At 38.6% G+C, this 14,649-nt stretch overlaps 1 protein-coding gene across 3 annotated transcripts in view; it reads left to right on the top strand.

The window, feature by feature from the left end:
- The window catches only part of Crppa (CDP-L-ribitol pyrophosphorylase A), a 277,017-nt gene that overhangs the window by 119,702 nt on the left and 142,666 nt on the right, over nucleotides 1-14,649 (top strand). For all 3 annotated transcript variants that reach the window (XM_087554170.1, XM_087554169.1, NM_001008386.1), the window contains 2 exon segments: nucleotides 9,250-9,339; nucleotides 9,789-9,881. In XM_087554170.1, the coding sequence (XP_087410296.1) occupies nucleotides 9,250-9,339; nucleotides 9,789-9,881 (183 nt within the window).

The raw sequence follows: 14,649 nt of genomic DNA on the forward strand, positions 1-14,649 counted from the left end.
TTTCAGAGGTCCACAACTAGAACTTGGCCATCTACTTTTTCTTTGTTACACTGACACTTCTACAACTGTGGTCACTGCTCAGTATTTGTGAGTCAAAGTCCCCAAGGTATGGCTGGGCATTTAAGGACCCCACAATCTATAGTGAATGTCTCTTTCACAAATATATTTGCTTTCATGTTTCAGTATGATGTGTTATTTGTGCCTTGAAATTACGTAGTCTTCACTTTTCCTTTGTCCCAGTGAACTTCGGTTTTCTAGTCCTCAGAGCTCAGCGTGGACCCTGTGACGGCGGTGTCATTCTGTATTGCCTGCAGTGTACTCTAATTGAGCATACCGCCTTCACCACCTCTTTTCAGGAGGGCACAGCTTTTGTATATATGTGCATATGTGTATAAATCACTGTGGTGAATGATGATAGAACTATGGTGAAGCAAACTTCAGTAAAATCTCTTTGCCTGGAGATCAGCCAGATACATTTCTGTAGGTAGCTGCTGGTTGTCCATCAATCATGTGAAGAATTGCAGGGTCTAAAACACTAAGCACACTCAAGAAGTTCTAACTTATTTCATAACCAGAGAAAGAACTGTGTTCACAAGAGGAGGATACAGGGAAAGCAGGATTGTAGATGCTGCGGAAAGTAGATGACGTGAGTCAGCAGTAGAGATGGAATTGCTGGTTGTCAGCCATCTGTAGTGACAAGAGAGACTTTGATGGACCAATGAGCTCTAGACGGTCAACAAGCATTAGGGTGAAGAAGTGGATTCGAATTCAGCATGCAAAATATTCAGAACCTTCAGTAATATTCTTTATTGACCCTTAAATCTACCTTTGTTTACAGTGAAGAAATTCCTGCTTTAAAGATTCCCTGAGGGAAGATAAATCAGTCAATAAAAGAGCTTGCTTTGCAAGCGCTAAATTTGAGCTCATTCCCTAGAACCCATGTAAATAAACTGAGTGTCTACACTCAGTGCTGAAGACCTGCTGCCATCTCAGAGCTGGGGATGTAGAGACAGGAGCATCTCTGGGACTTGCTGATTATTAGCCTCGGCTGCTTGGTAAGTCCCAGGGCAGTGAGGGACATTGTCTTTAAAAATGGATAATACCTAAGATATTTTACCTATGACCATTCTCTGGCCCTCACACCCATGCACATATATATGCATGCACACACAAACACAGATTAACCTGCACAAAATACATATAGTAGTCTGAGGCATTCATACTTAAATATTTGTGACATGTGATTCTGTTTTTATATGTTTCTGCGGATATAATCTATTTTTAATATCCGTAAATAATTTGGGCTAATATACTAAATAATACCCATTTAGCCAGCTACTATTATCTTATAACGGAAAGTTGATAACATGGGATATTTTTATACAAACAAAACACATCTATTTCTTAATCAAGAGGAATATCCATTCAAGAAAAGCAACTTGTCCACAAGAAATATAATGACATTATCCAGGTTGCCTTTGAATAGTAATTTCTAGTCAACAATAATTTGCCTATAACTTTATTTGTTTTACATATATTAGCTCATGCTTATGTAGAAATTTGGCAATGGCAGTTACATATGCTTCTAGGTTATTTCCTTATTCTAGAAAAAATTAAACTTTGTACATGCAAGTTGAATTAGATTATATAAATTTGGAGGAAAATTAGTTGAAATAATAAATTTGTTTACTTTTGTTGTTCCCATTCACCATGCTCATAGATGTAATAAAGAAATAGGTCATTAATTTCAGATGGTAAGAAGATCAGTAGGTTGGGTTTTTGTTAAGGATAATGTGGTCTTTGAATTGTTATATGTGCTCTTGAGGTAAGAGAGCCTGTTTAAATTTGTATGCCTTTAAAGGATCTACCATTTTGTTCGCCTGGTGTCTACAGACTCCTCATACTGCCAACAATTGGAAGTGTTTCAGAAATGCTGGTTCCTGCATCCAGGAAAATGAAAAATCTCTCAATTTTGGATGAGGTTATGAGAGATTCTTGTGCACGTTTAAGTTCAGGAATTGTGATCTTCTGCATTTGATATGAGCTTCTCAAAGGCAGAAACTTTTCCTTCGCTGGTGTTGACTCACTGCTCAGTTTGGCGATCACTGAGTGTGCTGCCGGGTTTGTATTACTTGGGAGCCTTGCATTTTTCCCATAGTGGACAGCTTTGGATATTTCACATCTATATAATGGATAGACCTTGAATTTCTTGTGATAATAACTCATATTTGTTAAGATTAGCTTTGTTTTCACTCCAATTCTACAGTCCTCGGTAATTCCTTATCAGAGCAATAGTTGGCCCTCAAAGTGCTTATAGCAGAGGGAGAAAGAAATTCAGAAAGAAACGCAATTTTATTTATTTATTTATTTATTTATTTATTTATTTATTTACTCATTCATTCATTCATTTATTTATTTTTTATACTCCAGGTTTTATTTCCCTCCCAATCCACCCTCTGAGTGTTCCACATCCCATACCTCCTCCCCACCTACTCTGGCTCCAAAAGGATGTCACCACCCCACCCACCCCACCAGACCTCTAAACTCCCTGGGGCCTCCAGTCTCTTGAGGGTTAAGTGCATCTTCTCTGACTGAACCCAGACCAGGCAGTCCTCTGCTGTATATGTGTTGGGGGCCTCATCTCAGCTTTGTTGGGTCTTTGAGAGGGAAGCCATGATAGGTCCCTTTTTCTGAGTGCTCCATAGCCTCAGTAATGGTGTCAGGTCTTGGGGCTTCCCCTTGAGCTGGATCCCACTTTGGGCCTGTCACTGGACCTTCTATTCCTCAGGCTCTTCTCCTTTTCCATACCTGCAGTTCTTTCAGACAGGAAGAATTATGGCTCAGAGCTTTGGCTGTGGGATAGCAACCCCTCTCTCAATTGATGCCCTGTCTTTCCTCTGGAGATGGGCTCTACAAGTTCTCTCTCCCCACTGTAGAGCATTTCATGTAGTGTCCCCACTTTGAGTCCTAAGGATCTCTCACTTCCCAGATCTGTGGTACATTTTAGAGCGTCCTCCCATCCACCTTCCTCCTGAGATCTCCGAAATCTCCCGTTTCCATTCTTTCTGCTGGCCCTCAGGGCTTCAGTTCTTTTTCCTCACCCAATACCAGATCATGTTCCCCTCTGCCTGCACCCCCATCTGCTTTCCCTCCCCTGTTTTTTCCTCCCCTGCCTTGTAGTTGTTTTCTTCTCCCTCCCAGCTGGAACTGAGGCGTCCTCACTTTGGCTCTTCAGCTCGTTGACCTTTTTGAGTTCTGTGGACTGTATCTTGGGTATTCTGTACCTCTTTTTGGCTAATATTCACTTATTAGTGAGTATATACTGTCCTTTTGGGTCTGAGTTAACTCACCTAGGATATTTTCTAGTTCCATCCATTTGCCTGCAAAAGGCAAAATATCTTTGTTCTTAATAGCTGAGTAGTATTCCATTGTGTAAATGAATCACATTTTCTGTATCCATTCTTCTGTTGTGGGACATTTGGGTTGTTTCTAGCTTTTGGCTATCAAACATAAGGTAGCTATGAACATAGTGGAGCACATGCCCCTGTGGCATGGTGGGGCATCTTTTGGGTATATTCTCAAGAGTGTTATTGCTATTTCTAATTTTCTGAGGAACCTCCAGGTTGATTTCAGGAGTGGTTGTACCAGCTTGCAATCCCAACAACAATGGAGGAGTGAGGAATGCAATATGTTTTTAATGTTTCCTAACTTTATTTTATGATTTTTTTAATTGGTTCCCAACAAGGCCATCATCTGCTACACATGCAGCTGGAGCCATGGGTCTGTCCATGTGTAGACTTCAGGTAGTGGTTTAGTCCCTGGGAGCTCTGGTTGGTTGTAATTGTTGTTCTTAAGGGGTTGCAAGCCCCTTCAGATCCTTCAGTCCTTTCCCTAACTCCTCCAACAGGGATCCCATTCTCAGTTCGATGGCTTGCTGCAAGCATTCACCTCTGTATTTGCCATGCTGTGGCAGAGCCTCTCAGGAGACAGCTATATTAGGCTCCTGTCAGCATCACTTCTTCTTAAGAGAGAGTTAGATTTGCTATTCCTTTTGCTAGTTGCTCAGTATGTGCTGGCTGCAGCAGTTCAAGGTTACCTGATTCTTCTCCAAGGTCAAATCCAAAGACTAATTTGGAGAGACTTGTTACATACTTTCTTCCAAGTCTTGGACCCAGAAAGGGGATAAGAGTTTAGAGATTATTATCTGAGCTCCTACATTTAAGATAGTCGTCAACTAACTTTATCTGTATCAAGTGCATCTGCATTTAAGTACATTTCAGTACCTAGAGTATCCCACACCTCTCAAAACTGGTCCAAAGACTTCAACAAATTAAAAACACCAAAGCTGTACAGATGAACAATGGACTTTAGTTGTACAGAATCTGAATATTAACTCTTTCCTGGCTGTATCACCATAAATTGGCTACTTATTCTCCAGCCTTTTCATCCAGAATAAACTATCTAAATGGTAACTCTTGCTTATGACTTCAGCATTCATATATTTTAAATACTCAGCATAAATTCCAGAATTTGGTAAGAATCTTAGTAATGTAAGGTACTAAATGTGAAAGACTTGTAGAAATAGAATGGTGTGCTAAAGTTGTCATTTGAAAGAGGAAGACTAGAAATAAGTGTGTGAAATCAATAACAGCACATATTAAATTTATTCCTATGTGCAAGGAGATATGAGTTTATGTGTTGTCTAGAAAAAAAAATTCTGAATGGGATTCAGGGCACCTTTACTGGACCCAGAACAGTGATTACTGGGAAAACCTATGGATTTGTTATCCACATGTTTATAGAAGCATTGCCCTTTCTGTGTTCAAATGGGATTGGGTCTCAGTGGCCCATGACATTACAGACCCTTGGTCTCAGTGTTCTTTTGCTTTCTCTTTATAAATTCCTTCTTGAAAGAACTTTTTTCCTTGCCAGTTCATCTTCCTCCCTGGTATCCATCCTTTCAATAGTCTTTAAACTAGACAGATTTTTGCATTTACTGAAGGGTACATCTTTGGGTGTGATCAGCTCCCAAAGGTCTTGTCTTGCTAAGGGACCCTGGCATCATGCAACAAGTCAGCACTCATGCTTGGGGGCTTCTGTTTACATAGAATAGCAGATATCAGGGTGGCAATCTAATACATCCGTCATCTTAAAATACTCAAAATAATTGTCAACCATGTCCATTTTTTTCTCAGCTTTTGAGAAGGACATTAGAAACAGCAATCCTCATCTCTCATTTTTTAGCAAATCCTATTAATTCTAGCAACCATTAGTTTATGAATGAATGAATTGAGGACACAGTAAGTTTTTACAAGAGTCACAGAGAAAGAATGTTCCAGAGATAAATTGAAAGCCAGGGGACTGTGCTCTGGAATCTAAGCTCTTATTAGACTAGCTCAAAGGCTGACTCAAACAAAGGAAGACCACAGTGAAGACTCAAAGCTAAATGGACCAAACAAGGAAAACCAGGCTTTTATATTAATTATTATTATTTCCTCAGACTGGAAAGAAAGTGCATCTCTCCACCACTCCCTTTTTTACACCCACACTAGGGCTGTGGGGCAAATGGGAGGTATGTGGGTTTTGGCAGATTCTGATGCTGAGACAACTCAGCCAACGTTTTCTATAAATCAGTGAGTTGGCTTCTCAGAAACACATTTTTGAATCTTTGACTTCAGGTACTTAAAGCCTTGTCAGCTTAGTTAAGCCTTGACTCTTCTTGAAAGAAACTTCTCTACCTGCTCACCTTCCTTCCTCATATCAATACTTTAATAGCATTTCCACTGTGCAGATGTTTGCATTTGGTTCATGGTAAGTCTTTATTGAATGGCCATTACGCTATAAGGAAGCCATTTAATTCTTTAATTTTACTGAATATCTTGGAAAGTTGCTTTAAATATTTAAATATATTTTTGAACCAAAATATTTAGGGAAAGACAGTTCTTCTAGCAACTGATTGTTCCCTGTGCTGCGCCTCAGAGAGGAAATATTAAATGGTGGCTGAGTGACGTCACAGTGGTGTTCACACACAGCCTTGTTGCATTGGTTAACATCTTCCTTGTTTACGTAGGATGTCAAAGACACGAATGCCATATTTAGGTTAAGTCAAGTTGTTTTTACTCAAGCATTAAGAATATTGATTATTTCTAGCCAAGAAAAAAAACACAAAGAACCAGAAATAATTACAGTTAACTGGAAACAATTATCAAGAGTCTCAGTTTAAGAAGAAAGGACTTAGAGTTCAGTTGGTGTGTGTGTGTGTGTGTGTGTGTGTGTGTGTGTGTGTGTGTGTGTGCTTGGATATGTAGCAGTTATATTTAATAGCCTTTATAAAATTCTCTTTGTACATATGTATCTTGTCTGATGAGTAGAACTTAAATTTTAATTGGAGTTTTAAATTTGTCAAATAGTTGAGCAGATGTATTTTAATAATAGTTATATACTTACCACTATACATCTGAATGGTAGATTTTTATATATATCCTGTGTCTGAAAGATGTTGAATTAGCAATTAACAATTAAGCTTAACTAATATGAAAAAACCTGTAAGGCATCAATAAGCACATAAAAGTACTCAAGAAATTCTCCTATATATTTTTTTAAATTTTCATGTACTTATTTACTTACTTAACAATCTAATCACAGCTTCCCTCTCCTCCCAGGCTCCCCATCATACAGCTCCTTCCCACATTTCCTCTCCCATAGTCTGAGAAGGGGGAGTCCCCTCTTGGTATCACCTCACTCTGTCACATCAAGCCCCTGTAAGACTAGGCATATCCTCTCCCACTGAGATCAGACAAGGCAGCCCAGTTAAGGGAATGGGATCCACAGGCAGGCAACAGATTCAGAGACAACCCCTGCTCCAGTTCTTGGGGCACCCACATGGAGACCAAGTTGCATATCTGCTATATCTGTGCAGGGGGCCTAGGTCCAGCCCATGCTTGATCTTTGGTTGGTGGTTCAGTCTCTGGGAGTCCCCAAGGGTGCAGGTTAGTTGACTCTGTTGGTCTTGTGGAGTCCCTATCCCTTCCTGTTTCTCAATCCTTCTTCCAACTTTTTGACAAGACTTTCCAAGCTCTGTCTAATGTCTGTTTCCATCATCTGCTGGGTGGAGACTATCAGAGGACAGCTATGCTAGGCTCTGGTCTGCAAGTGTAACAGAGTATCATTAATAGTGCCAGGGATTGGTGCTTGTCCATGGGATGGGTCTCGATTTAGGCCAGGCATTGGTTGGTCATTCCCTCTGTCGCTACGTCACTGTTTCTGAACATCTTGTAGACAGGATACATTTTGGATTGAAGGTTTTGTGGGTGAGGTGCTGTCCTTGTCCCTCCACTGGGAGTCTTCCTGGCTTCAGGAAGTGGGCAATTCACTCTCCATACCCAGATGGTTTGCAATCTCAGGTGGGCATTGAGGAGCTTAGGAGCTTCTCTCATGATACAGCTCATGTTTTTAGCACAGATCTCATTGATGTGTAAGCAAAAGGGAATTTTTAAACTCAGGTCATTCTTCTAAATTCAGGTTTTTGCATGGTAATATCTGTGTCTGTGGCTGCTGTGATTTCCACCTGAGAAATGAAAAATGAATCAGCTTGTCTTGGCACAGTACCTTAGATTCTATTGAAAACCTGAGACCCTGGTCCCTGAGAGAGATAATTTGTTCCTCACAGCCATTGCAGCAAGAACAGCAGGACAGAGCTTGCTCTCTGAAATGCATCTCCTACAAGAGAGGTGCAGTGAGGTTAGTCATTCCTGGCAGTGGGGCCCGTCATAAGCATCCTGATATTAGGAAAGTCTAATATTAAGCAAGGGATAGTGACGAATCATCTCATCATCAGGTCACATAGGAGATATATCATCATGTGTGGGAATGTTTTGGAAATGTGCTCCCGGATTGACATGTCTATTTTAACTTTCGAAAAGGTAAGCAGGTCTTCAGGAGGAAAGCATAGCTGTCATCGTAAGGGGCCCACTGTGCAAACATCATGGAAAAGTGTGGAGCAAATTCGATGCTAAAACCTTTCAAATTTTGGGGGCACTTTAGAGGCCCACACATACTTTAGTGTCTCCTTGTAATATCTATAAAATCTGATTTCTTGGGGGAAACGTGATTCTCAGTGGGAGTTGGTACCTGCTATAGGGCTAATATGTCTAGGCTTATGTTTGCTTTTGAAAATTCAAGGTTGTCTTTGAACTCAGGGCTCAGGATAAATTTTAAATGGAAATAAAATCTTAAGTTACCAGTGAACTAATTTCTGTGTCAGAGTTAGGGCTCCAGTAGGTTATAGCAGTATATGGACTTAAGCTATTGAGTAGGGCATCTTGGGGCTACAGTTCCATGTGTTAGGAACACATGCATTTTAGATATATACATTGTAAAGTGTGGTATAGGCCATGCAGGTATTAACCATGGGATGTAAGTTTCCAGGACATTATTATATAGTTAGATTTTATAAAAAATCCTATACAATAATTCTTAAGTTCATGTTCGTGATTAAAGAAAAATGTGGAGCAAGTGAATGGGGAAGTTCTTTTTGTGGTGGATATACTGTCCCTTCTAAATCTAGTTTAAAGTTGCCACGGTTTTGTTTGTTTTTTGAGACAGAGTCGCACTCTGACGGCAAGATTGGTGTGGAGCTCACTCAGATCCACCGACTTCTGTGCTTGAGTGCTGGGATCAAAGATGAGTGCCACCACACCCACATGAACTACCTCTTAGAAGGTGGTTTTTGGCAATGTCTTTGTTTTTGGTTATTACTGTCCAAGTTCTTATTTATCTCAACAGACATCATTATAATAATTCCTTACTTCTTCCCTTGCCTTTAGTCACTCCAGGTCGAGTAAATTTTATTCTTTAAACTATGGTATTTAACAAGTTTCTACATCCCACCACCACCGCCCACTCAGCCTTTCTGGTCCCTGAAAGTCCCCTGTAATAAATTCTTTACAAAACATAAACCAATACTCCTTCCTGTTCCTTAGTGTTTTCTCGATCCCCCAAAATTTTGCCTATTTTAAACAATTTTCTGTATTTCTTATTTCAAAATAATATACATTATTTATGGATTAATTCCAGTTATCTTTCTTGTGGTAGCCTGATAATTTTCAGCCTAGATTTGTTACTGTACATGCTGTAAGGTTCCATGAGTTTATAGCAGATCTGCTGCTTTGTCCTATAATAGCTTATTTATGTTCATGTTGGGCTGTCTGTCTAGATTGTAAGTACCTTCCGGTGTGCCTTTTTTCCTAGTGTATTAAAGTCACATCCACAGTTTTGGATCGCACCAGTGGAGACATTGAGAACTTCATAGACCAATGCTACAGTTTCATCTGTGTGAATGTAAGTAGTAAACAGAATTGGTTGGACACAATTGAGACCCGAGCAAACAATGTCAGAGGATGGACCCTTCTTGACCCTCACTTGTGCAACAGAAGATTTTGACAGATTAGTTGTGCTACTCACTATATGCTTTAAAATTGTATTTTTTTGCCATTTTAAATAGGCAAACATTATTTTCTGAACCCAAATCCTATGATGAGATGCAAATATTGCTTCCATGGACAGTAATTTTGATTCTCCATCTGTAAAGTAGATACATAAGTTCAACCCAAGATATAGCTCTAATCTTAATATGTGTAACTTACGGGTATCTTTTAAAGTGGCTTAATGTTCTTTTTAATAAATACATTGAATATCTTGTAAAGTTCATCTCCCTGTGAGTCAACTTCTATTCTGTAAGAACTTCCTTTCACTTTCTCTTATTTTCATATTATTTTCTTGTCTTTGAGGTTGTGTCCTCTGAGAGTCGAGAAACCAGGAAGTTACTGAGTATCCTCGAAGAGAGCAGCCTTCCTCTTCTGTATCCCGTCGTTGTCGTTTTGGTAAGTGAGTAAATATGTCTCTTTTCTCATCGAGTCTCTGCTTCCATCTTGATAACTCAGTATTTCCCTCTCTGGAAAGACTGGATTCAGTTGAGAGTGTCCACCAGTATTCAGAAGACTTTAGGGAAATTGCATTGACTTTTCTGCTGACGTGTGCCTTTGTGGCTGTGGTCATGTGGCTTAATGACATTGGAAAACCAGTTGATTCCACTTGCAATCAACTTATTTAGTCCAACCAAGATAGAAAAATACACAGCCAAGCTGACTTGTTGTTAGGCTAATGTCTAAGAGCTGTATTTAGGGTGTTCTATCAGGACAACAGAGGCAAAAGGAGAAGAAATTCAAAGTCAAAATGAATGTTAGAAAGAAATAACAGGCAAGAAAATTATTATTAGCCTAAACATAAATAGAATGAGTGAGTGGTTGAAGAAAGTATGTAGAAGAATGAATGACCTGGGCATGTTTTGAGAACACAAACACACACACACACACACACACACACACACACACACACACACACACACACACACACACAGAGAGAGAGAGAGAGAGAGAGAGAGAGAGAGAGAGAGAGAGAGAGAGAGAGATCTGCCAGTAACTGAAAGAGTATGTTGACTTCAGAATTCACTGAGGAAAATGATCAGAATTCATGATGGTCAAACAAGCTAAGAAACAAGGCCTGAAGTCTGTAATACTCTTTATCCCATGGAGAGGGCTACCAAACATTCTCAGAAATTCCTAGTGATTACCCTCTTCCTGAAGCTCAAGGCTATTATGTATTATGAGAGCTTAATTCTTCTTATAGGTAAGATCTTAACACAAAACAAGCTTTGTATTAAACATAACTCTAATGTGACCAATAACAGAAGAAGCAAGTTAGATAGAGTGAGATCAGTTCATTCACTGGCCAAATGTATTTGATTATGTGTCCTAAAGATAGGTTCTAGGGGTACAGCTAGTGTGGGAATCCATCATTTGTGAGTGATTTCCTGAGCAACAGGGTGTCATTGAGTGTTTTAGAAAGATCATGGAATCAACTCAACTGTGTAAAACTGCAAGGCTTTGAGGGTGAAAAGACATATTGGAATTCCTGGGTTGAGCCCTCGGTTCCATATTTCTCTGTATAGAGATCTTCATTTGATCTTCATAGGTGAGAAGCCAAGGGGGCTATTCAGTCTAATAAGAAGATACCGATGCCTTGGCTCCTTTCCTAAGATGCTAAACCTTGAGCTCCATTTTTCTGAGTGTAGGATTGAAGCTAGTAATACCCAGTTTGTGTAGATTAGCATGAATAAATGCAGAAAGTGTCTCCTGCCCTGCATTGGGCCCTTAGCAGCCTGCAGTGCTGGCCTGGACTGTGCTACTTCTCTGGTCCCCCTTCTTTCCACTCTGGATCGGGTGATTCAAAGTTCACTTCCATTACCTTTACCTGTCTCCAAGCTGTGGTCATTTCCCACCATGTAGTGTGGTCATTTATAATATAAACAAGTATATGTAACTTGAAAAAATGTATATATTAAAGGCCTTAGAAGCCATCATTTCACTTTGCTTCCTTTTAAGTTAACTTGGTGGGGAACAGATACAAAAATATGCTTTTGTTTGGATTTTTAATAAGGCTTTAAGTTAAATGACTATAAACTCTGGGACTAGACCAAAAGGCATCTGGCTGTTTCTGTACACAAGTACTTTTACTCATCACAAGTATGTTCTAAAATTATAAGTTATAGAGGAATATGTATTTTTCCTTGGAACTAATGCGGTTCAATAGATATAAAATGTAACAAGATTTCATGTAGCCCAGGCTTGCCTTACAGTCACTGTGCTGCCAGGAGTGACCATGAACTCCTCACCTCGGAGTGCTTTGATCACATGGCTGGAGGCTCTGCCTTTTCTGGTAAAACCGTAAGTGTTTAAAGGACTATTTCATGCTAGATGAGATGTATAAGGGTCACCAACTTTGATTCTACTTGAGAAGGTTGTCATCTGCATATTGTTGAGGTGAAATGCTTATAGAAAAGTGAGGTGGGATGTCAACTAAACTAGGGCCTTTGACCCAAGCATTAGTGGATGGATTTTAAAATTTTATTTTCACTAATTAAATAATTAAGGTTGTGTGTGTGTGTGTGTGTGTGTGTGTGTGTGTGTGTGTGTGTGTGTGTGTGTGTGTATCTGTGATTGGGGATGCAAATGTACATGCACGTGTGCATGTAGGTCAAAGGATGACTTGTAGAAGTGGATTATCTCCTTCCCTATATTCTGGGGCTTGAACTCCTGTCCTCATGCTTGGTGCCTTCCACTACTGAGCCATCTCATTTTAAGAGGTAACTGTTGGTGGTGGGATTAGTAAGGAGGAAGCTCACATTTTCTCATATTGCCACTAGATAAAGAAAAATCCTTTGAAATTTCTTTGTTTCTGTCATCAAAGGGATAATCAGCTTTTAAGCTGATAATATCTAGGAAATTTATGGGCTGAAAGGAACAAAGAATATGTTCCCAAGTTCTTGGTCTAGTTTATTGGATTTTATTTTTGATTTTGCACAAGTCTTTATTACGGTAATTACTTCATTAAAAAGATCTCTGAAAAGTTAGGGTATCTTTAATGCTGGAGATTTTTATTATTTAGGATAAACTGGTGTGGGTAAGCAGTTCTACTTTAAGGTTCAGCTGAAGGAGGGGACAAAATTTCCACATAAAGACAAGGGAAAAATATTTTGGAAAAAGTTAAGAAACTCAAGAAAATAAATTTGTTGTTTTTTAAAAACAGTTTGTTTTTTCCATAATCTTTTTATGTAATCTTGTGGAACTTTTGTAATAAGGCATTATGACATGCTTCATTTCAAGTGGTCACTTTTTTAAATGTGTAAATTTAGTTCTCTAAAAAACCTTTTATTAAACCTTTGATGTTCAAAATATTGTTCTGGATCATCTATTCGATCATCATTTTTTCCTTTTATTTGGTTTTATATTGGCTTACTCTGACAAATTCTTGTGTTGATAATGATGTTGTTTAAGGAATAGGCTTGCATTAGATTATTATATTTTTATTCTTTGAGAACTTTATTTGCTAGATTTGACCACCCTCTTATCGTCTCATCCCTTCCTACCCACATTTTAGATTAATCTTTTGTCTTCTTTCCCGACTGAGTCCAATTCCTATTGCCCAACTAATCTCAGGATTGGGGCCAGCTCTGCTGTGTGGTCACAATACATGTGTCACACCATTAAAGCAACTGGTTCTCCCTTGTGTAGCCATTCTCAAATACTAATAACTTTTCAGTCAGCAGTGGGATCAAGTGTCCTACCACTCCTGCCCTACTGTGCTGGAAGCAAGCATTATTTTGTTCAACCTAAACATCTTCATTTTAGTATATTTAAATACATCTTTATACAACAAGTCAGGTACTGTTGGTAATATTGACTAGTTGATTAAAACCCATATTTGTACTAAAAGTAGAAAAAGATTCTTGAGGAGAATAATTCCCAATGCTGTGCCTTAATGAATTTGTGTGTATTTTGGATGATATTTGTTATTCCATACAGTTCTTTTTTTAATGACTTTTAGAAAGACATTGTCTTGTACTACTACTACTACTACTACTACTACTACTACTACTACTACTACTACTAAGCATGTGTCTTACAAGGAGAATATTATCTATTTGGGAATAAATACTCTATTATACATTAGTACGTATAAAGGGATTCACCACGTAGGTTGTCTGTTTGCTTAGAATGTTCTATTGATATCTGTTGGATTCACTTGATCCAGATGACATTTAGCAAGGATGCTTTTATACTTGCTTCTTTTGGGATGACCCCTCCATTTATGAGAGTGGACTATTAAAATCACTCACCATTATTGTGCTCTGCTTAATGTGTGTCTTTGTTTCTATAAGTGTTTGTTTCATGAAATGTGTGTATCACTGTTTGGTGAATATATATATATACATATATATATATATATATATATATCACACATATACATACATACACACACACATACACATATATATATTTAGAGTTGTACCTTTCTTGATAGATTGTATTTTTTATATATGCAAGTATTCTATCTGCTTATATACCTGAATGCCGTAAGAGGACATCAGATGACATTATTGATGGTTGTGAGTGACCGATTTTTTTGCCAGGAATTGAACTCAGCACCTCCGAGTGCTCTTAACTGTTGAACCATCTCTTTAGCACCATTCGCTTAATTTTATGAAGTAACATTTGCTGTTTTCTAAGATTGCCATTTTGTCTAATGTTAAAACAGTGACAGCTGCTCACTCTATACAACTATTTGTGTTGGAAAGCCATTTGGATCTTTTACCATAAAGAGTGTTTTTGATAGTCAGATGTATTTCTTGTAGATAACAAGTAGATACTATCTTTTTATGCCAATCTTCTGGTTTGTATCTATTCAATAGAAAATTGAGACCATTAGCATTCAAGAGTTATCACTGAAAGTCTTATTTTCCCGTCACTTGATTTTATAATGTTAATTATTTACTCTTTCTGATTTGCATAATGTTGGGAAAATACACCATGACTGAAGCAACTCTTTTTCTTTGTTTTTTTGTTTTGTTTACTTATTTATTTATTTTTATTTTATTTATTTATTTATTTTGAGACAGAGTTTCTCTCTGATGCCCTGGGTGTTCTGGAACTCATTCTGTAGCAAATTGCTGCCCTTGAACTCACAGAGATTTGCCTCTCTTGGCCTCCCAGTGTTGGGATTAAAGGTGTTTACCACCACTGCCCAGCAGAC

This window comes from Rattus norvegicus, chromosome 6, assembly GCF_021556685.1.
Source record: "Rattus norvegicus strain SHRSP/BbbUtx chromosome 6, alternate assembly SHRSP_T2T, whole genome shotgun sequence".
Taxonomy (NCBI): Eukaryota; Metazoa; Chordata; class Mammalia; order Rodentia; family Muridae; genus Rattus; species Rattus norvegicus.